General features: G+C 39.5%; 1 protein-coding gene and 2 long non-coding RNA genes across 5 annotated transcripts in view; 1 reads left to right on the plus strand and 2 right to left on the minus strand.

Moving 5' to 3' along the window:
- The window catches only part of LOC138970684 (uncharacterized), a 94,993-nt gene that overhangs the window by 42,401 nt on the left and 25,455 nt on the right, over positions 1 to 27,137 (minus strand). The window lies entirely within an intron of this gene.
- LOC138970676 (X-ray repair cross-complementing protein 5-like) overlaps positions 1 to 27,137 on the minus strand; it is a 66,549-nt gene that overhangs the window by 28,780 nt on the left and 10,632 nt on the right. For all 3 annotated transcript variants that reach the window (XM_070343150.1, XM_070343149.1, XM_070343148.1), the window contains exons 8-19: positions 26,848 to 26,926; positions 26,094 to 26,201; positions 24,806 to 24,882; positions 24,398 to 24,481; positions 23,444 to 23,540; positions 22,261 to 22,375; positions 20,869 to 20,957; positions 18,401 to 18,529; positions 17,759 to 17,870; positions 16,348 to 16,509; positions 15,419 to 15,519; positions 13,540 to 13,632 (exon numbers count right to left, since the gene is read on the minus strand). In XM_070343150.1, the coding sequence (XP_070199251.1) occupies positions 13,540 to 13,632; positions 15,419 to 15,519; positions 16,348 to 16,509; positions 17,759 to 17,870; positions 18,401 to 18,529; positions 20,869 to 20,957; positions 22,261 to 22,375; positions 23,444 to 23,540; positions 24,398 to 24,481; positions 24,806 to 24,882; positions 26,094 to 26,201; positions 26,848 to 26,926 (1,246 nt within the window). The remainder of the gene's footprint in view (positions 1 to 13,539; positions 13,633 to 15,418; positions 15,520 to 16,347; positions 16,510 to 17,758; positions 17,871 to 18,400; positions 18,530 to 20,868; positions 20,958 to 22,260; positions 22,376 to 23,443; positions 23,541 to 24,397; positions 24,482 to 24,805; positions 24,883 to 26,093; positions 26,202 to 26,847; positions 26,927 to 27,137) is intronic.
- On the plus strand, positions 1,620 to 12,283 carry LOC138970681 (uncharacterized). Its single transcript, XR_011457043.1, has 3 exons — positions 1,620 to 1,815; positions 3,208 to 3,283; positions 9,454 to 12,283. It is a non-coding gene; the product is annotated as an uncharacterized lncRNA (long non-coding RNA).

The raw sequence follows: 27,137 nt of genomic DNA on the forward strand, positions 1-27,137 counted from the left end.
GCTTTCATTTCCTAATTACTTTTACAAGCATAATCATACCTCAGATAAACAATTCTTAATGGCATGCAGAGTTTTCCCCATTGTCTGTTACAATAAACAGGCCTTTTCAATTTTTTTAAGAAAGAAGAAACAGAATTATTAGTTTTTATTCCCCCCTCTGCTTCTTTACCTCTGTAAACTTGTAGAGCTAGTTATTTTTCGATAATGACCCAGCAACCAAACAAATAACGAGCCAGCAACCACCTGAATCCTCGATAGCGCAATGGGTTGAGAAGCTGTTCTGTTTCAGTACTACTTTTGCGACTGAAAAGTTCCGAACGCTCTAATGTACGAAGTATTACATTTCTGGAGCAAACAATACACACATACTGCATTTAAATTAACAACTACAGGCCTGAACACATGAATCTCCGTATAAAATCTATGAGTTCGCTTGTTTTCTGAATCTAGATCTGCCGTGCACAAACGTTCAACACAAGCATATTTCCAAGGTAAGTAACTCATACTTTGTCTAGCGACAAGAGTAGTTCCCCTTCTTGTCACTCAGTTTCTTCGACAACACTGACTGCAATCCGACGGTCAGTTTTCAACAATATTTCATTTTATAAACAGATCACACGCAACCAAATGCACACATCTCATCAATTTAAACAACATAAAGCGGTTTCATACACTATTTTCCCCAGAAAACTGAACTTCATACAGTAATTAACGTTGGAACACGGGTGCAAATGTTCGTCTGCTAGTCCCATTTGACGAAAGAACATTATCCTAAGCGATACTAATTAACATAAAAAGAACACACAATATCTGCCTTTACCGCCACAGCAGAATAACAGCATATCTGTGTCCTTGATTTTAGTCCAAAACAGGGAAACTGACAAGAAGTTTAATTTTTTGTTTTTTTCTTCTAAAAATATTCAAAATGACTATTGTTAAGACAAACAATGTTAAAAAAACCAAGAGCTTTATTTACCATTTAATATCAGTTTGATAACACCAAGTAGAAGTTAAATGCAATGCATTAAGTTACTCCAAAAATCCAAATAGCATGAGCTCGCTGCGTTACTGTTATGACAACCAGTAAAATTAGAGAGCATTGTTTTTGATGATGAAGTAATATTTATAAACTAAGAAAGAATTATCAAGCATTTATATTATACGTTATTTGTATTTGTGACCAAAATATGACATTTTACACAGATCGAGACAGTCAGTGTTCCGCCGAGACCACGCCAGCGGTCGAGGTGAACAATGACTGTTGAGATCTGTGTAAAATGTCATATTTTGGTCAAAATACACATAAAATTTATGTGTAAAATGTCATATTTTGGTCAAAATACACATAAAATTTATGTATCAATCAATTCTGATTACAATTAATTCCTTTTAGTTTTTATGATTGAACGCAAACAAACATGCCCTATTTGGAAGTCTCGGCTGGCCGCCTAAATATGAAGTTTTGTCGGCCTCTGACGTCACCTGGCTCACAGAAGGAAAATCCAGTGTTCAATCGATACAATTTATCTAATGTACTACATGTATTACCCCAATATTGAATCTTCAAGCTCGTAATATGCATGAAACCTATACAACCTTTGACAAATTTGAAAAAAGAGGTTCAGATATCATTCAGAATATAAGTGCACCCTTTTCTCTCGTTTCCGTGACAGTCTCGAACAATCTCGTCGATTTTCTTGCACAACCAAGACGTAACTCTCGCTTAATCCTTCTGCGCAGTTAAGCCTGAGAGCTCAATAAAAGGCAGGCTCACTTCCAGTTTTTGACGTGTTCTTCTCCTGGGACGTAAAGCAAGTAAGATTTGACTGCCTCTCTCAACTGTGAATTGTTATGAAATGTTTGTAACCTGTATTGTGCAGTTTTTCTTCGCTTTTGTCCCTGTTTACAGCAAGAAAAATACTATCGCTGTGCTCCAATTCATTGTTAGGTCAAGGACTAGTTTCCTGGGGAAATACACGATTGACCTATATTTGTTCTCACCCACAGACGCAAGAAATAATCAGGTCTTGCTGGATAGTTTGTTGGAGCATGGAGCCTGTGGCATAGCTGTGTTGATCGAAACTCTCATGTTACCTGGTATTTGTAGTTCTTTCGACCAGACTGTGACTTCGTGTTACCTTCTGCCTGCTGTAAAACACTGTGAAACATGTTCAGCATGTCATCTTCATTAAAAAAAAACAGCCAGAAAGTCGTCTGTGAGGAAACAGTGGAACTCCCATTTTCATACCTCAATAAAAATATGAGAGAATCAGGTCTCACACAGTTAAATTTACACAGGTTATGAACAGAAAATCTAACAAGAAAGCTGAAGCATCATTATACTCATTCAGCCAATTGGTTTTTGGTTTGGTTTTTGGGTTTTAATGTCCCTTCAGCAGATGCTAGCTGCTATTCGAGACCGCATTCAGCCAATTACTGAAGCCAACAAAGAAAAACAATACAGAGAGTCATTGGTACTTGACTAAATGTAAAACAAAAGAAAGAAGAAGTCAGGACATTCTTTATTTTCATGGTTAACGAGAGACATGCAGAGAGAGTAGAAAGATGTATTCATGCAAAAAGGATAACCTCCCCCCTCGTTAAAACTTTTAATTTAAAAAAGAGGGAGGGGATTCGATAAAGTCTTTGTTTTCAAGGTTAACAAGAGAGAGAGAAAGAGAGAGAGAGAGAGGGGGGGGGGGGAGCTGCAGTGAACTGGAGAATGGTCTGTGCAGATCTGTCTAGTTTCTTTCACACTCACATGGACAAATAAAGAGAGTGAGAGAGAGAGAGAGAGGGGGGACCGAGAGAGAGATATATGCGAACTGCAGAATGGTCTGCTCAGATCTGTTTTCAGTCATAGGGACTGCTAGAGAAGCAGATCAAAGAATATAGAGGGAGAGATAGAGATGCGAACTAGAGAATGGTCTGTGCAGATCTATATTTTCGGTCACAGAGACCGCTAGAGACAGAGAGAGAGAAAGAGAGAGTGATAGAATATGTTAAAATTTGTGCCACAGCCTATGCTTTGGAAACCGAACCACTGTTAAAAATCAAACAAAATAATATTAATCTACCTGAATTATATATACCCTAGTGCATCGGGTGCATCTACCCCAATTTAAACAATTTTTGTGTGTGTGTGTCTTATATATAATTATGTATGTATATTCTTATTATAAAACCATCTGATTTTTATGCTTACAGATTTTTTACACAAGTTAACTGTGTGTCTCCAACTCTGTGCTGCGGTAATTGACAGTCTACAGAAAATACCTGGCAGGTAAAGTGCTTGTGTACTTCAGTCTGATTTCATTTCCACATTAAAATGTCTACCAGTCCACATTAAAAACTTTTTAATCATAAATATCCACGGCTCCCAACAGGCGCTCCATCTAGCGGGTCCCGGGACCCTCAACCTCAAAGCTTAGGGGGGTCCAAATGGATCCCCTCAATGCAACATTAGAGGGTCCGAAGATAATCTGACTTGAGAGTCTTAGACATAGTCTTGCTTTCGGAAGGCACATTATTATTATTATTATTATGATGAACATTTGTGCGCCTAATCTAAATATAGCCCTAGGCGCTTACAAAATATACAATACATAGTGAACATTAATTATTATCATTATACGAAACACAAATCGACAAGGACATTCCTTGACAACAGACGATCCAATTAGAACGCTCATGTTAATAGTGTAATGCTGACTTTCTGAAGTTCTCTGAGCCCTTCAAGAAAACATTGTGGTCATATTGGTTTATAGATTAACTATGTAAATTCGTGTCTGGGCAACTATCTGGCAGAACATTTTCAGAAAAAAAACCACTACCCATGATAACAGAAAGTTACATGATCGCAGTCCTTTCCAGTTTATTGCGTCTCAGGGACACGCTCTATGCAGTTTCAAGTGCATATCGGATGCAGGGACGCACAGTTTAGGGATCAGCCATGAATTATCACCTACTGTACTTGACTCAAATAAAGACAAGATTGACTCCTGGTATAGAATGTCACAGAGAGTTAGAAATTCTTTAAGGCTCTAGCTGTACCACCTGTAGTGGAGGGTGTGTTTTTTGTTATTTTTGTTTAGCTGTCATTTATTTTATCAGTCAAAATGTTTGAAAGTTGGGTAAGACATCAATCATAAAGTATAGTTTTCTGCTATATGGGTATTATGTTGTTCAAACATTTTGTTGAAGCAATTGTGAAGAATATGTTGTAAATGTGCTATTTTTAGTAACACAAGCTCCTTTTGACACACGGTAATCATTTTATTTTTATTAATAGAGCTTTTAAATGTTGCATGCTGTTTGGTCTGGTAATGATCTGGATCCTTATACAGAAGGAAATTACTGAAATCAATACAGAACCCTTTTTTTCAAATATTTATTTTCATATTTAATATTATATGATTATATATTTGCCTTATCACATTTCATAGACTAATGGATATTTCCACTTGCCTGTCTGTAAAGATCCAGAGAACAAATCATATCAACCATAGAAAAAAGAACTAGTGTAAAAAGTAAGTGTGTGTGAAAATATTATGTCAAAGCCAAATCCATATTTCGTGTTATGTACTAAAAATTGCATATGTAGACAATATTCTTGACAATTGCTTCAAAAACTTCTTTCAACAACAAAATACTCATATAGCAGAAAACCATTCTCCATGATTGATGTCTTGTCCAAGTTTCAAACATTTTGACTGATAAGTGACAGCTAGACAAAAATAACAAAAAATACACCCCTCCCCACATGTTTCATGCAGTACTTTCTTAGTTCTTGGTATACGCTCTAGTTACTGAGCTACAAATAACCTCTGTGTGTGTGTGTGTGCAGTTCAGCCTTGACTGCAGCAGCTATATTCACATTGCTTGTAAGAGAGAGTCACAGTTACAAAAGGAGTTTACTCTCTCTCTGACTCTCTCTCTCCCTATCTCTCTCTCCCCCCTCTCTCTCTCTCTCTCTCTCTCTCTCTCCCTATCTCTCTCTCCCCCCCCCCCTCTCTCTCTCTCTCTCTCTCTCTCTCTCTCTCTCTCTCTCTCAGTCTCTCTCTCAACCTAGTGAGGTAAAGGAAGCTGAGGTCAAAAATGGGTTCATTCATTGGTGAGTCATCTGCTTATTCATGTATTGCAAGACTCGCCTGGCTAAGCAGATGTCGTCTGCTACAAATCCACACAGTATGACATTTGTTTTTACCACCACACCTCCTTTCCAGGTTATTTGAGTACACAATTACTAACTTTACAATACATATGTGCTTTGCATAAATGGTATGCATTATATGTTATGCGTTTCCTAAACCCATACTGCACAAAGCTAACAAATTTGAATATAAGTACATTCTGTTTTTATTTTTAGAATTGGAAAACCCCAAATATAATCATTTCTCGAAACTGGCTTTTTCCAGTCAAGGGATGTTTGAGGGTTAAAAATTGCGCTTAGGTGGCAGAGTACATTTTCATCACATAGTTACAAGGCTGCTTCAAAGCACACACGTTCTGCCTCAGGTCTTCAGCACATTTCCTGGAAAGAAAATAGGATTGTTATTCACTCAGACTCTGCTGTGCTCTGAGTCAGTGTGTGCTACAAGGCATTTTTACTGACTGGCAAGGAGCACTTTCCACTACTAAGGTAGGATTTGGGTTTGAATTCGACCAGTTGCTATTGTTTTCTCTGTATTAGTGAGTACAGAATTCTTTGTTTTTTGACACTGTTTTCTCTGCTCATAATTCTGGAGCTCGTTTTAACGAACATGCTATGCTAACTTGGTTTTTCTGTCCCCAGAACTAGTGTCTATTTGTGACATGACGTGGTTATATGTTTAACTAATATGTGTGCCACAACATCTCTCAAGAAAGGGACAAGTCACTACAAGGTACAGTGGAACCTCTCTGTTAAGACCCTCCTTCCGAGAACAGACTACATGTACTTCTAATTCAGTAGGGGGGCGACTATCCTCAACCCGGCGGGTCCCCAAGTGCGATTATAGAATAAGCAGTCCCTGTGTCACGAACGGAAACCTCTGCTGAACAATCCTTCTCATTGCGGTCAATGCGCATGTGCCAATCTTGGACTTAAAAAATGTGACCCTTTGACTGAACGAACCATGGGTTAGAGTTAGGGATAGGATTAGGGTTAGGATTAGGGTAAGGGTTAGGGTTAGGTTGTTCACGACCTGATTAATCTCCCCATGTTAGCGCATGCGCATTGACCGCAATGAGAAGGATTGTTCAGGCAGAGTTTTCAGTTCGTGACACCGGACCAACTAGCAGTGTCTCTACCACAGGGTTTCATTTACTAGTGCGCCTTGCGCCATTGGCGCATAACATCTCAAAATGTTCCATTGGAATTGCCTTCAGTGCGTCAAAAGGCGCACTGAGATTCCGTACCACTGCGCCACCCCATGCACACTTTTTACGGGAGTACAATGTTCGGAATGAGCTAGGCAAAAACGCGCGCAAAGCCGAGCAACTTGCGAGTTTGTAAAATGCAATGTGATTTGCCTTTAAAATGTAATTCATTAGTATTCAACCAATTCTGCCAACTATCTGTGCTTGCGCGATTACCTCTGTTGAAACTGTCACTCAACAGAAGCGATATCGATCGAAACACAGACAAACACACCCACACATACACACACACTAACCGGATACACTGGCAAATTCTCATATCATCATATGGCACTAAATGGCACTATTTTGCATCTTTCGACAAAAGCATTTTCGGACCGCCTAGCCTGCTTTGTGCGTTTTGTCTTCGACTATGTAATGTCCCATCAGAATTTGGTTGAGGGGGACAAATGTCCCATTGTATTTTTCTTCCAGGCTAAACCCTGCTACCAGGACGGGGTGGGTTGGCAGATGGCACTGACTACCCTATAAATTCCCTACGTGTCCGATGACGGTTACACCATGCGAGTAAGAGCCGCATTAAAAGCTCTAGCCCCGGGGTGGGACCCCCGGTAAGAAATCCCCCATGTGTTCCCAGGGTTAGGTTTTTGAGCCAGGAACTAAGGGCGGGGTAACCCTGAAAGAAACCTAAGGGCTGAAGTCGGAGGATCTGGGCCAACAGGCGCACCTTAACCAACCACACTCCTCCGAAAACGGCGTATGGCTGCCTAAATGGCGGGGTAAAAAAACGGTCATACACGTAAAATTCCACTCGTGCAAAAAAACCACGAGTGTACGTGGGAGTTTCAGCCCACGAACGCAGAAGAAGAAGAAGAAGAAACCAACCACAGATCCACGCAAATCGCAAAAGTGAACGACAAGAAGAAGACCCTCCTTAATAAGATTCCCTCTGCTATAAAACCGCATTTTCACACATGTTTTCATAGTGTCAATGTGTCAGAGTTTACCTCCATTACAATACACCCCATCCCCTGTAAGACATGTATTTTTCAGATCTTAGGATGTCTGAAAACAGAGATTTGACTGTACTACAAAAATTAGAATGCCTCCTTTCTTCAAAATGTGGAACAAACTCTTATTAATCCTTTGGCAATTGTTTATGTTAGCCTGCACAAAGGAATACTTACTAACGAAAATGTCTGATCTTTGAATTCATTCATAAGTTTCTTTCTCTGTCATTGAACCTATACTCTGCCTACAAATAGCTTGAAAACGTCTGCATCTTAACAAGTCAAACGGGAAGCCAAAGACGGCAGCTGTCAGCACTTTTCAACTCACAAGAATAGCAACATCATGGATCAGAAAAAGATTATAACATTGTAGGTTAAATTTAGGATAACAATAAGAATCAATTCCCTGAATGTTGCCATTATCCCTGAGCTTCTCTTGAAGCAAATGACTCATTTGGAACAAGACTTTTCAAACCAAAACTTATTCCATATGGATCGTCCACAACCCACATCATCCGGACTGCCCAGTTCAAATCACATCATTGTTAATTTGTTAGTTTACGAAGATAATCCTTCAAAAAGGGGTCAATGGAAGTTTCCTATGGTGTTTGAGGATTACATGAAGTCCGAGTCAAAAACTCACAATAGGTCCAGAGATACTGCAGGCTCTCGGTGAAGCTTAAAATGGGGGTTCCACTGTATTTGTCAAAAAAATGGGCGTACAAATTTCAACAAAAATCATGTTGTCACCCCCATAACCTGTTTTACCTTTACAGATAGCACAATTCTCTTTGCAAATATGAAAAGCTTATTCATTTTCCTTTCATTTGATATGTAACTTTCTATATTTCATTTAGAATATGACCCCAGCTAGTCACTCGGCAAGTAGGCACCAACAGCACTGTAAAATATGCTTTAAAACCCCCGAACTGGTAAGAGTTAAAGCCCCAGTATGTCTCAAATGGTTTACAAAATGATTTAACTCTTCCAATGAAAAAAGCAGTTCTAACCTTATGAAACACACTTGCAATAGCATTTAATAGCATTAAATAAAACAGTTTGATTTGCTATTTAGCTCACGTAAACCACACACCAGATTTCGTGGTTTATCTAACCCCTGAGCCATCGTGAACCTGTGTGATCCACTTTCCTTTTTTTCACAATTTAGTCGCCAGTTTGTGATTTCAATGCGACTGACTGTATCTGCAATAGCACGTTATTGTGTACCTCTGATTCTAAAACGCAACAAACGTCTGCGAGTCACACGAACTTGTCGGCGGCGGCTGGCTTCAAAGAAAGCGAGCGCTATGCAGAAAAATCGTCTGCTTTGAGACACGACCTTTCGTGACCCTGCTTCCGGGCTTTTTTTTTTTTTAACTTTCAAAACTTCGAATTGTACTGATCTTGTCTTGATGAAAAAAGAAATCTTTTTTAATTTAAGAATGTGTTACAAGCTGTCAATTTATTATTTAGATTTTAAAAGTTAGTTCTAGCGCCAAACCAAGCGCCTGATTGTAGATCAGACGGTCCACGAAAATAAATTCTTTGAACATTTCTCTCTCTCGACGGAAAGCAGCCAGGATGTTCCCGTTCGGTGTGCATTCAAATGGAAGGGTGTTTGTACTGTGTGTAAAAGCCTGACAGTATCTGTGATGGTTTACGGGAGGCTTACTGTGCCTTTAAGCTAAGATGTTGATACATTGTACTATCTTGGATGTTTATTTACAATCAGCAAATGAGTTAATGACTGCAGTATAAAGACTATAATGCATGTTGACAACCTGTTGAATGTTAAACACATTTTGCAGTAAACAGCTTAATAGTCTCATAATGCTACATCCAGGTTACACTAATAATTTGGTCCCTTTTGCACAAAGCAAAAAACAAGAATTGTAGGTCAATGAAACCTTTATTTTTGAATAAACAAAACGATACATTTATTAGTACGTCGACCCAATGGTCAATGTTGCATGGTTATACGTGTATGAGTTTGTACAGATAATCTGAAAATGTGTGCCAAGCTGTTACATAACTCTTGAGTCATTCGATTCACAAGGGCGTGTTTTTATTTTGTATTTTGCAGGCACCATGACCAAAAATATTGGAAGGTACTGCGCCCTCTGCAATCTCATGCTGTTTGTTTGGACAGTCAATAGTAACCCAGCCACAGACACCAGCAAAGTTCAAGTCAGCGTTTCTACGGATGTGGACTTTCGTTGCAGGTTGTTTGAGAACTCAAGAGTCAGTGACATTTCATCAGTTCAGATTGCGAAGTCTCGATCAGACCATACAGATTTCATGATCATCGCGACAGCAGTAGCAAAAGCATCTTACATAACCCCTACAGGCCTTTCAAGTTTTCCTGAGGCCACAGCAAGTGGAAGTATAGATGAAGGCTGGCTTCTCCTTCAGATTCCTAACATTACACGAAACGCACTTGGGATTTATCGATGTGCTGTCTACAGGCACGACAACAAACTTTTAACACAAATCGAGCTAACTGAGAGACTTCTATCTCTCGCCCAGAAGAGTGTGGGTGTTTTGTACTCCCACCCTCCTGGTTTTGAGATCAGTGTTATAAAAAAAGTAAGCGTGATCTGCAGCTACGGATGTTTGTGTAATCAAACAATTCGTGTCAACTTCCCAGTCTACGGTCCAATGGACAGTGCGAACCAGCCATACATGAACTGCGGGCCAACTGACCAAGAAAACAGAAAATGCTGGATTTCTGCAGCTTGTGGTAAACCAAAAATGAGAGTTGACTTAAGCTGTACAGGGCTCGCAAAATTCTCCGACACTTTTGAATGCATTCAGACTGAAAAGAATATCTGTCCTGATGATAACTACGCCAAACCAACATACTACATGACGGCTGCAAACACAGTATTTTTGTGGGTTCTACTTCCTGTTCTTTTCATTGGCTGGTTTGTGTATCATCGTCACCATGCTAATAACACAGACAGCACAAAAGCAAGGAACGACAACGAAGAAGAGGAAAATCACGAAGAAGACCCAGGGCCTGAATCTCAACTTCATAGGGACATTCAAAATGTTCTCAGTGTTCATGATTCATAGGAGCTACTGCTTGTGCATCTTAACAACATCTAGTCGATCATTACAATTCATGCATGCTTGAGAGAATTAATTATTGTCTGTAATTAAAACACAGCTAGTGTATTAAGAATACGTCTTAGCCTGTAACAACCCAACCTCAGACATTTTCATTTTTTACCTTCTGTAATGTTGTTTGGAATCAGCAGTGAGCATAACTACAAAACGTATTCAAAATCGCCAAAGCTTTGCCGACATTTTGGGAAAAACTTGTATAGCCACTTAGGCAAATCCCTGTTTATACTTTTCACTTTGTTTTTCTTTGTTTGTTATTGGGAATTTTGCCTCTGATTTCAAATCTAGTGTTCCTACCGTACAAGGTCACAGCAAATTATTGTAAAAGTTATCAAGTGCCCTATCTGAACATAATGTTCGATTTATTAATTACCTCCTCTTGAACTGGTCAAAAATACTACATGTATCACCGTACCCATATGAATGACAAAGGGGCCTAAATCTTTTACCACTTCCTTGCCACGTAGAGATCAGCACATTAATTAATGCCTTTATAGAGTTTGTTTTGAAAAGAGCAATGGTTTTTGTGTGTGTCTTTTGCAACATGCTGGAGCTGATATTTTAATACCGTTTGGTGAACTGTGAATTCAGCTTTTACTCAATCAATGCACATGAAGTGTTAGCACACAACAATGTTTTATTGAGGGCAGACCAAAGGCTGAAAGTGATACATGTATAGCCATGTGATCAACATTTCTTGAAATAACTGACTTTGAACGAACGGACATCATGCAGATGAAGAAAACATTGAACAGAAAGTGCCTCAATATTATTACTGAGCTCAGACTTTATGTTTGTATATTACAGACATTTGGTTTGGATTTTTGTTATAGCCAAGACTGTATATTTGTACATTGGAAAATTGTAAATTTATACCAACACATCATTTACAACAGAATTACACTACTACATGGATGTATCAGCACAAATCAAGCTGAAGACTGGAAGAGAATAAGATCGAAGGTAGCCAATAAGCTAGTCACTATATATTCTAAAAACTAAAATGTTGATGGCCACAGGACTGTATATTTGTACATAACAAAAACGTAATTTTACAATAACACTTCATTTCTAACTGTCGCTAAGTTAAACAAAACAACACAAACCAAGCTGAAGGCTGTATAGGAGCTGATGTCATACGCTTTCCTTCTTTGCCACTACTAAAGCAAACGTGTGCAAGATTGTATGTTACGCGCTTTGGAGCATGTGCAAGAACGGATTCAAACTCGAAATCGTCCCCCCAAAAACCCCAAAATGCACACACGACTTTTATTTCTCCTGCTGTTATCGTTTCTTCTCTTTACAAATTCTTCAACGCTCAGAATACTGAAAACGGCATCCCAGACGACAGTACTGTTTCCATACGCGAATTTAGCTGCCCTTGGAAAGTGGCTCGCTCAGGAGGCCTGTTAGTCTGACACTATAAGGACAGAGTTGTGAACATAGATGACAAAGATCCCGGAAAGAACAAACATTTCGCGGATGCAGACACAGAAAGACGTCATGAAGATTGCGATGCTTCAAAAGATACAGACTGTGATGATGACTGTGACGTCATTCACATATTCCGAGACGTCATTTATAGTTGTTCGGTCACTTTCGTCAAAAAGTAGATCTCTCCACAATGGCTGCTTCTGTGTTTAGGTTTATCAAGCGTGAGTACGCAAAACGTGTTTGTTCTCTCCTCTGTTGAAGCTGTGAGACATAATCGCCATTACGAGCTAGTCGTGTGACAGAGTTTTCTTGCACACTCGACTGCTGCTGTTTCACTCCGGCTAAAGCCGTCGTGAAACATCTACAGTCTCGTGTGCAAGAAAACTCTCTGTCACACGACTAGCTCGTAATAGCGGGTAATGTAGCCACTAAGCTAGTCACTATATAAAAACAATTTTTTATGACCAAGACTGTATATTAAATTTCTACATAACAGAAATTATGTAATTTTACACTGACACATAATTTGTAACTGTCGCTGAGTTTAGAAATATACAACAGCACAAACCAAGTTGAAGGCTGAATAGGAGCTGATGAAGCCACTAAGATAGCCACTATGTATTCCAAACAGTAATGTGTATGTGTTTGCTTCACTTGACTGGGCTTTTTTTTTTTTTGTACCTCTGATTTTACATGATGTGGAACACAGGGGGATGTGTGTGTGTGTGTGTGTGTGTGTATATGTGTGTGTGTGTGTGTGTGTGTGTGTGTGTGTGTGTGTGTGTGTGTGTGTGTGTGTGTGTGTGTGTGTGTGTGTGTGTGTAGTGGTGGACATTAGGAAAACTTCATGCAAAGTATGCATTCCTTTTTGTGCTTGTGAATAGCAGCTATCCAGTATCTTTTTTTATAAACTGAAACTTTTTGATTTCAGCTCTCTGCTTCTTTGTTTTGCTTTGCTTTGATCTCTCTTAAAATGTTTGGTTTGGGGCTTTATTTTGCCGCTCAAATAAATCTTTGAAAAAAGGTTTTGTTTTGCATTGTTTTTAATTTTAAGCAGCTGTTTTCTGCTTGTTGTTTTGGTGGAGCATATGATTATAAAAAAACCTAGGGGGAAAATAAAAAATCTGTTTCTTATACTCGCACTGGCAAGATCCACCTTGAAGTCATATAGAGCGGAACCTCTCTTTCAAGACCCTTCAGTTTCAGGTTTTTCCCCATTTTAATACCAGGCTTTCTGTTTATAAAGTCTATACATTCAGCTCAATTTTAAAACTCCCTCCTTTTGAAGACAGTGATTTCTCAGATGTTTTGAGGTCCACTGTATCTGATTTCCAGATAGATCTTGCCCTGAGTGTCAGTGAAAGTATATATACATCAAGACAAGATTGTGTGTTTTTTTCCCCAGGTGTTTTAGAGTTTATCTATTTTATGTTTTGTTTTGTGTACCTCAGTTGCATGCAGGCTGCTACAACCCCTACTTTTTTGTCCTTTTTCTTTTAATTTTATATTTTTTACATGTTTTAGAGTTATATTTACAATACTCCAGCAAACAACAAAACGACAAGTACAAAACACAGGCAGTAAAAAGCATGCTCAATGCGTTACATACCCTGCCAGCTCTGGCTTCAGTCTCCAGGTCCAAGGTCACGGACGTTTCGGCTGCCTTGGCTCTCTTGGCTGCTGCTGACTCGCTGGGTGCTGCCTGGAAAAACAAAATAATTGGTACCAATGATACAATTCTTTTCTTCAGATTTTGCCATTTTATTTTCACATTATAAAGTATGGCTACCACCGCATGCAGGAATACTCAGAAATGTTAACAAAAGAATGAACGAAGGAACGAAAGAATGAACGAAGGAACGAACAAACAAACTTTATTTCACAAGGATAAAATATACCCCCGAAAATGTATAGAGTGTAAGAATGATAACATGACAGGTTTAAGGTGCTGGTATACAAGACAACTCAATTACTTTCCAACGTAAACCATCATGTAAACTAACACAAGTCTGTCCAGGAGTTAACATGATATACAAGCAGCCTTTCTTGTATACATTTCACACACAGAATACAGCCTTACTTGTATACATTTCACACACAGAATACAGCCTTACTTGTATACATTCCACACACAGAATACAGCCTTACTTGTATACATTCCACACACAGAATACAGCCTTACTTGTATACATTCCACACACAGAATACAGCCTTTCTTGTATACATTTCACACACAGAATACAGCCCAGATGCTTTCTGTGCAGAGTAGGAATTTTGTGTGTGCAGAATTAATGTTATAACTGACATGTATATCAGCCTGCAAAATGAATTCAACAAAATAAAAACATAAAATTAACAAATAAAACAAGAAGGGCAAAGCCCATACAACTCACATGCTTTACACATTTTTCCTACCAAAATACATGTGACCTTGACCCAAGGTCAAGGTCATCCAAGGTCATGCAACACAAAGCTGTTAATTCAAGACATAGGAAGTACAATGGTGCTTATTGGCTCTTTCTACCATGAGATATGGTCACTTTTAGTGGTTCACTACCTTATTTTGGTCACATTTCATTAGGGTCAAAGTGACCTTGACCTTGATCATATGTGACCAAATGTGTCTCATGATGAAAGCATAACATGTGCCCCACATAATTTTTAAGTTTGAAACAGTTATCTTCCATAGTTCAGGGTCAAGGTCACTTCAAAATATGTATACAATCCAACTTTGAAGAGCTCCTGTGACCTTGACCTTGAAGCAAGGTAAACCAAACTGGTATCAAAAGATGGGGCTTACTTTGCCCTATATATCATATATAGGTGAGGTATTCAATCTCAAAAACTTCAGAGAAAATGGGAAAAATGTGAAAAATAGCTGTTTTTTAGGCAACATTTATGGCCCCTGCGACCTTGACCTTGAAGCAAGGTCAAGATGCTATGTATGTTTTTTGGGGCCTTGTCATCATACACCATCTTGCCAAATTTGGTACTGATAGACTGAATAGTGTCCAAGAAATATCCAACGTTAAAGTTTTCCGGACGGACGGACGGACGACTCGGGTGAGTACATAGACTCACTTTTGCTACGCATGTGAGTCAAAAACTGCACATGACATTATAAGACTCGACACTAAGCCCGTTTTTTTTCTGACTTTCTCTCCATTTCGTCAAGTTTCAAGACCTACATTTTTCAGATTCTAAAGCTCTTATAACAGAGGTATCACTGTTTGAGAATAAACGACGAGAGAGCTTTTTTTTCCGCTTCTGCCTTCATGGCTGAAAATCCCATGTACACCCAAGGTTTTTTGTTACATGTTTTACCGTTTTTACCCCGCCATTTAATAATAATAATGAACACTGATATAGCGTGAACCACAGAATATTTCTGTGCTCTCCCCGCTTTACAATTAAGGCAGGCATACACCAATCTTTTTTTATTGTTATTTTTGGGGGGGAGGGGAGAGACAAGAGAGCTGAGAACCTACCCGTTTCTTCTGTCCTGGAGCGTAGTCAGCCGGGAAGACAAGATCGCGAAACTCTCTGATAGCACTGCCTGCCTTCTTGGTTATCTTGTCATCAGCCGGCACTGAAACACACACATTTGCTTAATGCTAATAGTTTCATGTTATGAATTTTGAATAAAAATGTGTTCAAACCAAAATAACACTGCATTACACAGTTACATCTAATGACATCACACCAGTCAGTTACATCTAATGACATCACACCAGCCAGTTACATCTAATGACATCACACCAGTCAGTTACATCTAATGACATCACACCAGTCAGTTACATCTAATGACATCACACCAGTCAGTTACATCTAATGACATCACACCAGTCAATTTATCGCTACAACAGTTTTACTCTTGACATTCAGTTTTACACGTTGCATTTCAAAAATTAATTTCTCTTTGTGTCGTTATTCCTGTACCCTCTTTGGCCTTCAGTGGTCAAGTAAAAAGAGAAAAGGCAATCAGATGCTTTCCAACAAAACAAAAAAACAAAAACTGTCCCACCTCCAGACCCCCCAATAAAGAAGAGGAGGAGAAAGAACGAGCAAAGCACAACAAAAGCACAACTGAATTTGGAGCAGCAACAAACCTAAACTTTACCACTTCTGTTGTTGCAGACCATTCTTTTTTCTTTTCCTCGGTGGTCCAAGATAAACAATAAGGATTTTTGTACTAATTTAGCCCAAAGGTTCTGTATTAACAAAGTTTTTGTTTACACCACACACAGTTGCAAGCATGCACACACAAACACACACACAAACACACACACACACACACAGAGTTGCATGCACACAAACACAAACACAAGCACAGATACACCACACACACACACACACAGAAAGACAGACAGAAACATACACCCGCACTATTAATCAATGAACAGCACAGAACACTCACTGGTGTAATCAATCATAGCATCAGGCTCGTCCCTGTCTAGAGCCAAAGCCTCGATGTTTCTCCAGTGGTTCTGCAGTACGGGGTTCTCAAACATCTCGCTGGAGAACTGGAACTTGAGCTTCTTCACCACTTCTTTGGCCGCCTCCACTTGATCCTCATTAGCTGCGTCAGATAGAGAACGACACAGGATAAACCCTTAGGCTGGTTGTCGCGACATATGTCGTGCTACTTTACGTATACTGTCACCTGGTTGTCACAACATAATTCGCGCTACTGGCTCAGTCTGTTTGGTCGGTTCTGATTACCTCCCTTGGATGCAAAAACTTATATGACCGTTTTTCTTTATTTTTCACTCTGATAATTCACCAGTGGCTATGTAACATGTGTTACAGAATTGCACCAGTGTAAGGGTTAAAAGCTTTTCAACATTATACCTTGCAAATATTGCACCATATGCCAGCAGAAAGAACTCCAATTCAAAAAAGGTCTATGTGCGTATTACGAAAGTGTAATTTCTTTTTTTTCAGAAGCACAGGCTACTTTGAATGCTCTGACGAGCTCAATTCATTTATTGTTATAAATATTTGTTTACCAGAAACCTAAAATACCTTATTCCTTTGCTAACTTTGTATGCAAGGAAACTTTAAACAAACATTACAGCTAGACAAATATAACAATGATTCCAGACTAGAGGCAGAAGTTTTCTGTAGTCATAGCACATTGAGTGTGCACGTTAAAGATCCCACGATTGACAAAAGGGTCTTTCCTGGCAAAATTGCTTAGGCACAGTTAATAATTGTCTACCTATACCCGTGTGACTTGGAATAATAAGCCGTGAAAGGTAAATATGCGCCGAAATGGCTGCAATCTACTGGCCGTATAAAATTTCATCTCACACGGCATCACTGCAGAGCGCCTAGAACTGTACCCACGGAATATGTGCGATATAAGACTCATTGATTGATTGATTGATAGCATGCTCTTTGTACAAAATGCAACTTCTTCAATGATATGAATTTGATTTAGACAAAAATGAGGGTGTCATGCCTGCGATTTCTGGAAGGTAGGTCTAATGATGGAGAAGCCAGAAGCATTTCAGAAACATACAGCGCTAAATATTCAGCACTTCCACAGCAAAGCAAGAACAATGTTTGACTGCTTTACCATTTTGGTTCTGTGTACATTACAATGATATAAAATTCATGTACAGTAATGCAACTCTTCATCGTAATCAACTGATCTCAAATATCTCGACAAGCGGTATAGTGAATAATTAAAAAAATAAAAAAAAAAGACCCATGACAGTAAAAGAAAGCTAGTTAATCTCTCGTTGACTTACTTAGAGCGCTTACTTCCCTTTGTTCATCAGATCTCTTAACAGTGCTCTGCCTCATTTATCAAAGATTCCCACCTTTTGGAGTTTCCTCGTACTTGACTTTCCTGAAGTCGTCAGCGAAAGGGAGGAAAATGACGTGGAACCCTGGCGGTGTGGTCTGCACTTTGTGTTCATCCAATTCTTCATCCTGTGAAACAGACCATGTAAAAAAAATTTTAAAAATCCAGGCTAAATACATTACATACTTTCGTCAGGAGAGCTTTGTTTTCTTGCTTGGCAAGTGGAAGTATAGGTGAGCAAGGGTAACACAGTTACCTATAACAACCCCCCCCCCCCCCATCACTGTCATACTGATACTCTTTTTACAACGCTATATGCTGCAAATTAAAGAAAACTTCCTAATATTACTCTTATCTCTCGTACATTTTATCTTCTCCTCGTATAACATTATCCCTGCTATCGTGATTGGGCAATTGAACTCTCTGAACTATTGCTCCCCCGGTTTACATCAACATTTTTTTCCCTCATTCCTGTTTTGATTTTCTTTTACATTCTCTTTATTTAATGTCCATAACACATTGAACATCCAGCAAGGAACAGCCCCAAAAATATTCCCAACATTGTGTTTACATTTCAGGAAGATGACAGACTACACCACCAGACTCGAACCTGAACTTGAACTTGATTTCTCTCTACTGACAAATTTGACTATCTTACCTGCGGCAGCAGAGCGGCAAACTTGGGTGGGTTGCTCTTCCCGGGGACATACTTGCAGATGGCCACAACGTCTCTGTCCAGACACTTGCGAAGCAGTGCTGTGAATAGCGTTGTACTGCCGGTCACGCTCTGCACAGGAGAGAAACATGTCATGCATAAAGCCACTGCAGACCTGGTAACCCGTACCCCTGTTTTAATAATAATAATAATAACGATTACTTATATAGCGCGTAAACCTCGTGGTGACAAGCCCAGAGCGCTTTACACTTACATAATCATAACACAAACAAGGAAAGAGAACTAAATCCGAATAAATTCAAACATAGTCACACACACCCACACATGCACACGCACACACACACGCACGCGCGCGCACACACACACACACAATCTTTCTTTCGTCATTGTCAATGTTCAGGTAACCCGCAATGTCATTCCATGTACGCATACGTTATTTTGCAATTGGAGTATACTGTACTCAAACAAACGTATTAGTATTTTCAGAAAAATGAGCGTACTACAAGCAGCATTTGAACATCCATTTTTCAAACATGCTTCACAAGCATTCGTCGCACCGTTAATTAAGATTTCCAATGCATTTCGTTGATGACACAACCATTTGTCGAGGATAGCGTAGGCACCCGGTCTGCTCCCCGCCTAAAAAAGGCCAGTGCCGTTCCGTCTTCGAGGGACTGCGTGGGTTTCATTTCGGAGTTTTCCTTCTCCTAGACGAGTTTCCTTCCATGGATGATGAGCCTCCTCTACCCTCGTTTTGAATTCAGAGTGGTCTTCCCTTAGGATAGCTGCCTGCCAGGGTTGACGAGCCTATCCTGCCCGGCTATTTGACCCATAGCTGGATGTTGGTTCGTGGGCACCTGGGCGTTTCCACACACCGGTGGGCCCGCATGCCCCACGTCTAGGGGCCAACCTCCTCCGAGTCCTTGTAGTCTAGCCTGGGGCCTTGCGGTACCCAGTTTACGCCTGTCGCCGCGATGGAGGCACTACATAGGGCTTGTTGTGGAGAGGTTATTGTACTGGCAGCCAATGCATTTAAAACAAAAACTTCTTTCAATGTTTACTGACAAAAATTGGAATCCTGTGTCAAAATACTGGATCAGCTTCGGGATGCGCTTGTGAAGAAAAGTAGTCAGGAATTTTTCTCATTGTTTTTTATTTTTCAACTGATCGTATTCGAAACAATCATGCGTACAAAATACGGCAAAATCGTATGTGTTCCCAGGTCTGCAACAGGTACGGGTATCGATACACTACTACTGACGGGCGCTGTGGCGGGGTGTTAAGACGTCGGCCTCTTAATCGGAAGGTCGAGGGTTCGAATCCCGGCCTCGGCCACCTGGTGGGTTAAGTGTGGAGATTTTTCCGATCTCCCAGGTCAACTTATGTGCAGACCTACTAGTGGCTTATCCCCCTTCGTGTGTACACGCAAGCACAAGACCAAGTGCGCACGGAAAAGATCCTGTAATCCATGTCAGAGTTCCGTGGAATATAGAAACACAAAAATACCCAGCATGCTTCCTCCGAAAGCGGCGTATGGCTGCCTAAATAGCGGGGTAAAAACGGTCATACACGTAAAATTTCACTCGTGCAAAAACACGTGTACGTGGGAGTTTCAGCCCACGAACGCAGAAGAAGAAGAAGAAGATACACTACTGGTAACAATTACGATGATCAGACATAAGAATGGTATATTGTCAAAAAGGAGAAAATAGGAGGAAGATTGTGATGTGAAAAATGCACATGACATTAATGTAAATGCAGCTACTTTGACATGGCGCAGCATTGAGCAAGTCATCCTGCCTCTCTCTGCAAGGGAGATAATGAATTATCAGGAACTGAATAAATAGTCATCAGTCTGACCGAAATATTGCCAGTGATGCTCTCAAGATTGAAGATATATACATTTTTCATGCACAAGAGATGAAAGATATGTTTAGAATGATTACAGCAAAGTTTGCAGCCACTGCTACTATACTTCTTTTTCTGCACTCATGGACTGAAACTCCCACCTACACTTGTGTTTTCTGCATGAGTGGGTTTTTAACTGTATGGCCGTTTTTACCCCGCCATTTAGGCAGCCATACGCCGCTTTCGAGGGATGCATGCTTGATATATTCGTGTTTCTACAACCCACAGAACTCCGAAATGGATTAAAGGATATTTTCCGTGCGCACTTGGTCTTGTGCATACACACGAAGGGGGATATGGCACTAGCAGGTCTACGCATAAGTTGAACTGGGAGGTCGGAAAAATCTCCACCCTTAACCAACCGGGATTTAAACCTACGGCCTTCCGCTTGGGAGGCTGGCGTCTTACGAGCTACTACACAGTCAGTCTTAGATAAAATTATGATCATCCTTGCATCCTCACTCATAGCCCTACTGGGTATGGTTTCTGTTGTAACAAAGAACAAGGAAACAACTCCATTACAAATGTTTTCACAAACTTACCCCTTCATCAGGGTAGAGAAACTGTGCTGGCTTGACCTGGAAGTACGGTTTCAGACAGGACCGCGGCTTGAACCCCATCAGCTTCAATCCTGTAACATTACAATTATCACTCGTACAATCCTCGGACATACTGTTACAAAAATAAACAATTACACACACAAAAAAGACCGTTTACATTAAAACAAAATTATTATACATAAGAAAAGGATCGTCCTCAAACAGCAAAATAATAATCAGACATCTAGACATCCAAATCCACGTCTGACACAGAAATGCTGTGGAAATATGCTTTACACCAAGAGCCAGAGCATTGATCTATCGACCATTAAAGTAGACTAACAAGACACAACACACAAATAATAATCTTCTTTCTTATTCTTGTTTGGGTGTTATTTATCCTAGATTTTTGAAACTTCTTCTCTGTTCATGGGCTTTTTTTGTTTGTTTATTTGTTGCTTAACGTCCAGCCGACTACGCAGAGCCATATCAGGACGAGGAAGGGGGGGATGAAGGGGGCCACTTGTCAAGCGATTCCTGTTTACAAATGCACTAACCCATTACTTGTGTCCCAGCAGGCTTTAGTAAAACTAAATTAATACCTACTGGAAGATTACCAGTTTCCAGTATGTTAAAATAGGCTTAACCTATCTACTGCTGGACTTACATCAGAACACTAACAGATTAAACTATACATGAATCGCGAGACAAGCGGCAAGAGAAGATATTTTTGGAAAAAATACAGGTGAATGAGCAAGAAGGCAGAAAAAAGAAAAGAATTCATGAAGAAAAAGAGAGCATGACAGGAAAGAGGAACCAAAAATCTACCTAACAGCAAACTAGAAAGCTCCTGCGGTTCCAAAAACAGGAGGGGCCTTTAATTTCATAACCGCAGTGCCCCACTGCGGGATGTTCATGGGCTGAAACTCCCACATTCACTAATGCTTTTGCACCAGTGGGTTTTTACATGTATGACCGTTTTTACCCCAGCTATTCAGGCAGCCATACGCCGCTTTTGGGGAAAGATTTTTGGAACATTAGCAGTCTCTCTGTTTTGGATTTTTTTCTTGACGACAACAATTACCTCAAAATGAACCAACAATTACCTCAAAATGAACCAACAATTACCTCAAAATGAACCAACAATTACCTCAAAATGAACCAACAATTACCTCAAAATGAACCAACAATTACCTCAAAATGAACCAACAATTACCTCAAAATGAACCAACAATTACCTCAAAATGAACCAACAATTACCTCAAAATGAACCAACAATTACCTCAAAATGAACCAACAATTACCTCAAAATGAACCCAACATCAAACAAACAATAGAACCAAGAGCAACAACAATGAACTAGAACAGGCATGCAGAAGGTGTAAAACAATGTACCTGACTCATCGAATTGTCGTATGGCCTTGACCTCATCATTCTCAAAGCAGATCCGACGCGCACCGTACGTCTGTGCCTTCTTCAGGTCTTGCGGCATCAGCACTTCCACAGTGTCCTAACAAATGAAATAATAAAATAAAATAAAATAAAATAAACACATGCAAAGAAAAGTAACAAAACACAAACACCTGTGATTATAAAACACTTGTGAATGAATGAAATCATACCTATTCCACATCTTCCTCTTTCAATCCATTCTCAACTTCAAGCTTAGATGTCATGTACAGCGTAGGTGTCATTTGCAGGAGAGGAACAATTGACACACGCACCAGGTGTGACAGTGGAGCCCACCTTTGAAAACTATTTTTATTATTCTCTTTATTATTCTCTTTTTTATTCTCTTTATTTATATAGCGCCTTATCCGAAGTTCAAAGCGCTTTATGCCGTGTGAGATGGAATTTTTTACACAATATATCACGCATTCACATCGACCAGCAAACCTCAAGCCTGTTAGGCGAATGTTCACCTTTCGCGGCCTTTATTCCAAGTCACACGGGTATTTGATGGACATTTTTATCTATGCCTATACAATTTTGCCAGGAAAGACCCTTTTGTCAATCGTGGGATCTTTAACGTGCACACCCCAATATAGTGTACACGAAGGGACCTCGGTTTTTCGTCTCATCCGAAAGACTAGCACTTGAACCCACCATCTAGGTTAGGAAAGGGGGGAGAAAATAGCGGCCCGACCCAGGGTCGAACACGCAACCTCTCGATTCCGAGCGCAAGTGCGTTACCACTCGGCCACCCACTATCAAAGATCTGATCAAATCAGGTGTAAAAGAGAGATGTAGTCTTAAAAATAAAGGTAAATTTACAGTTCTCATGAACAGAGTAGAGTTTTAAAAGCTGGGAAGTCTTAAAGTGGGTGTTCTAACATTGGTTTTTTTTTCTTCAAACATTTTTATTCAGGCAAGCACAGATTTATAATGACACATTCAAAAGCATTGTCACTGATAAGTCACAGCAATGACAGAGCTGGTGTTCTAACATATTCATCATAAACATTTCCACCTGCATACAAAAAAGGGTGAATGGATAATCAAAATAAAAGTCTTCATTTTCTTTGTAAACTTCAACATGGCAAATTCAGACCGTTTAGAACACAAATGACATAATTACCTTGAGGTATGTTTTGGTGTGGCTCTTCAGCTCAGAGTTGTCTTTCTTTGAGAGTTTCACCATGGGTGGTTTGGCACAGGTTCTCACCAGGTTATACCTGCATAGCACACAACACAACACAACAGTTTTAGCTTTAACTTGTTCCCTTTATTGTTGCCGTTAAAGAGCTACAACACCGATTGAACAAACCAAGACATCTCTTCCTAACTCTCTGATGTCAAAAGCGAAACAAAGTTCAAGAAGACATCATCACACAAATAATGATGTCCCATTTCCTGCATTTCTTCGAGAAACTGACAAAGAATTTCAAGAACGATCGATGTTTGTCTCGGTGACTTTCGCATATCAGCAGATAGAAAATTACTCGTAAGGTCAACGCTACGCTCTGCATATATAGGTATCAATATCATTTAGAGTACTTATACAAACAAATGCGAGTGTATCGTTCACAATTTCAGTGTGCTTACTCAGTTTGTTTTAGAAGTGTTCAATATCTTGAACATGCAAGCACGCACACACTTCCCATACACTAACGCTCTCTCTCTTTTCCACAAAAACTTCACACACCATTATTCTCTCCTGTACGATGGGAATGTCACAAAAATCTTCAAAGTCTTGACATTTTGTAACTCATTTTGTTTCACGAGTTTTACAGAAATGAGAAAGAATCTGATGCATATTTTATCTTACTGCATTTGAAAGAAAACCGAGTAAGATCCACCTTTTCATTCCACAGCAAAACAAAACTGTAATCTACATTTGCAGTTTCTTCTTTCTTCTGCGTTCATGGGCTGAAATTTCCACTTGTGTTGTTTGAACGAGTGGGTTTTTACGTGCATGACCATTTTTACCCTGCCATTTAGGTAGCCATACACCGCTTTCGGGGGACATCTGCAGTTTGATTCAATCCAGTGCAAAAACACTTTTCATTCCATGCAATGGAGAAACACTTACACTCCAACAGACAGGCTGACCCCTTCCCCCAAGGTCAAGGGGATTCGTCTGGTTGCTCTCTTCTTGTGATCTTTGGTTCGCATTCTGAACAGAAATTGAAACATATATACAACATAAAATCACCAATTATAGTGAACGAAAAGTACATGGTTCATGCACATACGTTTGCCAAACATCCAAGCTATTCAGAAAGTACATGTGTTATAAATCTCTGCTTTCACAAAGTGTTACAAATGTATTCTTTTCATATAAATTAAAGATAAGCAAAAACTTAACAAAGAAGTGGTTACGTGAAACATTCAAGTCCCAACCCCAGATGTGTTTTCTTTTCTGTCCTTGTTTTAAAAAAAAAAAGAAAGTAAAACTTTGTTTAACATTGCAACGGACAATAAGGAACTAGGGCGCCACCTGGTGAGAAGCTCCTCCAGGCGTTCAGCAGGGTCAGGTAACTCTGTAAGCTCATCATCATCCGTGAACAAAAGGTCCTGCACAACCACACACAAAAATGTATAATCTGGAAGCAGTATTATGTATAAGGCAAAAAAAAAAAAAATGTCTGTTTACGGTAACATAGGCCAAAAAAATAGAGTCGGTAGGTCGGGATTTTTTTTTTTTTTCCCCCTCCAAAAAAACCCATATTTTTACGTTATTTTATTTATTTTACTTTTTCTTTCCCAAATGCCAAAAAAAAGTCTAGGGTCGCGCGAAAAAAATAGGGTCGGTCGGGTTACCGTAAACAGACTATTTTTTTTTTTGGCCTAATGCCACACAGCCTCTACACTCAACAAGCTACAGTGGGACACCTACTTTAAGACTTCAAAACAAATCTGAGACATTCAGGTCTCAAAAGGAAGGAATCTTAAAATGGAGGTGAATTTACAGACATTATGAACAGATAGTCGGAAAAAATAAGATTTGATCAACAAAGGGAAGTAAGCGCTCTAAATGCATACAACATGTGTGATAGAGTCAGTGAGAGTTATACGGAACCAGTCTCCTGGCACCTGAGAGAAGAACAATCATTGAAATGAAACAAGCGACTATCATCCTTTCGTATTAAATAAGAAAAAAAAAGGTCTTAATAGGGATGGAGAGGTCTTAGACGAGGGGATCCTCAAAGTGGGTTCCACTGCACTGTGATTTGCACTATTTTTTCAGATTTGTTTGTTTGTTTGCTTAACGCCCAGCCGACCACGAAGGGCCATATCAGGGCGGTGCTGCTTTGACATATAACGTGCGCCACACACAAGACAGAAGTCGCAGCACAGGCTTCATGTCTCACCCAGTCACATTATTCTGACACCGGACCAACCAGTCCTAGCACTAACCCCATAATGCCAGACGCCAGGCGGAGCAGCCACTAGATTGCCAATTTTAAAGTCTTAGGTATGACCCGGCCAGGGTTCGAACCCACAACCTCCTTATCACGGGGCGGACGCCTTTACCACTACGCCAACCGTGCCGGTATTTTTTCAGATCAACACTGTGTAAATTAATGAATGGAAATCATGAATTTTTTCCAGAATATCACAGAATATTCATTGGACCAGTTTACAAACCTTTCAATGTATAAAAAAATCATCCAATTCTGATAAATCATAGAAATATTTTCATATTTATATCCCAATTTTTCATTCAAAAACAAATTAACTTCCATGTGCATTTCTACACTGCCTCTTTACTGTCTTTAACCAACCTTGTAGAACTTGTTGACATCGAAGGTCTGACCCGACTTCACAAGGTGAATAAGTTCAAGGTCAATGCCCGTGTTTGCCAAGTCACTGGCTTTTGTCCGGGCTTGGATCTGCACAGAAGAATACACTCAGATTGTGAAAAACAGATTGAAAATTTCACATAGGGACAAACATACCCCATAAAGATCCTAATTTGAACAAATTAGACCTTAATTTAAGTTTGAGCTAAGTAATTGATGAGGCAGGCAGCAAGCATAAGAAAAACAGAAAACACACTAAAAAGACAGAAAAACACACAAAAGAGACAGAAAAACACACTAAAAAGACAGAAAAACACTCAAACAAGATGGAAAAACACACAAAAAAGACAGAAAAACACACTAAAAAGACAGAAAAACACTCAAACAAGATGGAAAAACACACAAAAAAGACAGAAAAACACACAAAAGACAGAAAAACACACAAAAGACAGAAAAACACACAAAAAAGACAGAAAAACACACAAAAAAGATGGAAAAACACACAAAAGACAGAAAAACACACAAAAAAGACAGAAAAACACACAAAAGACGGAAAAACACACAAAAAAGACAGGGAAAAAATACACCAAAGACGAAATTCTTGAAGACATCTTGAAGATACCTGACAACCAGAAGAAAAACCAGTGACCCCTCACCACCACATCCACAAATTATTCATGTCTATGATGACAAAATACCACATCACAGCACACCGCATTATAGACTCATAATGTACCTGACGATTGGTGTTGCCCGCATGAGGATCATCGTTGTTCGTGAACAGCATCACGCGCTTGTTGTTCAGGTTTTGAGGGCTAAACAAAAAAAATGCGTAAGTAACATTCAAATCACAGAGCAAATTTAAAAATCAAATACATAACCAGCAACGAGTTTCAAAGGCAGTCTGTACACCACCAAAGTAACGTATAACAAAAAGACACAAAGTCATTTGCAAGAGACAAACCAAACTAACCCCAAAAAGAAGCATATAATCAGGGGAAAAACAAACAACAAATTGGAAAAAAA

The sequence above is a fragment of the Littorina saxatilis genome, linkage group LG7 (genome assembly GCF_037325665.1).
Source record: "Littorina saxatilis isolate snail1 linkage group LG7, US_GU_Lsax_2.0, whole genome shotgun sequence".
Taxonomy (NCBI): Eukaryota; Metazoa; Mollusca; class Gastropoda; order Littorinimorpha; family Littorinidae; genus Littorina; species Littorina saxatilis.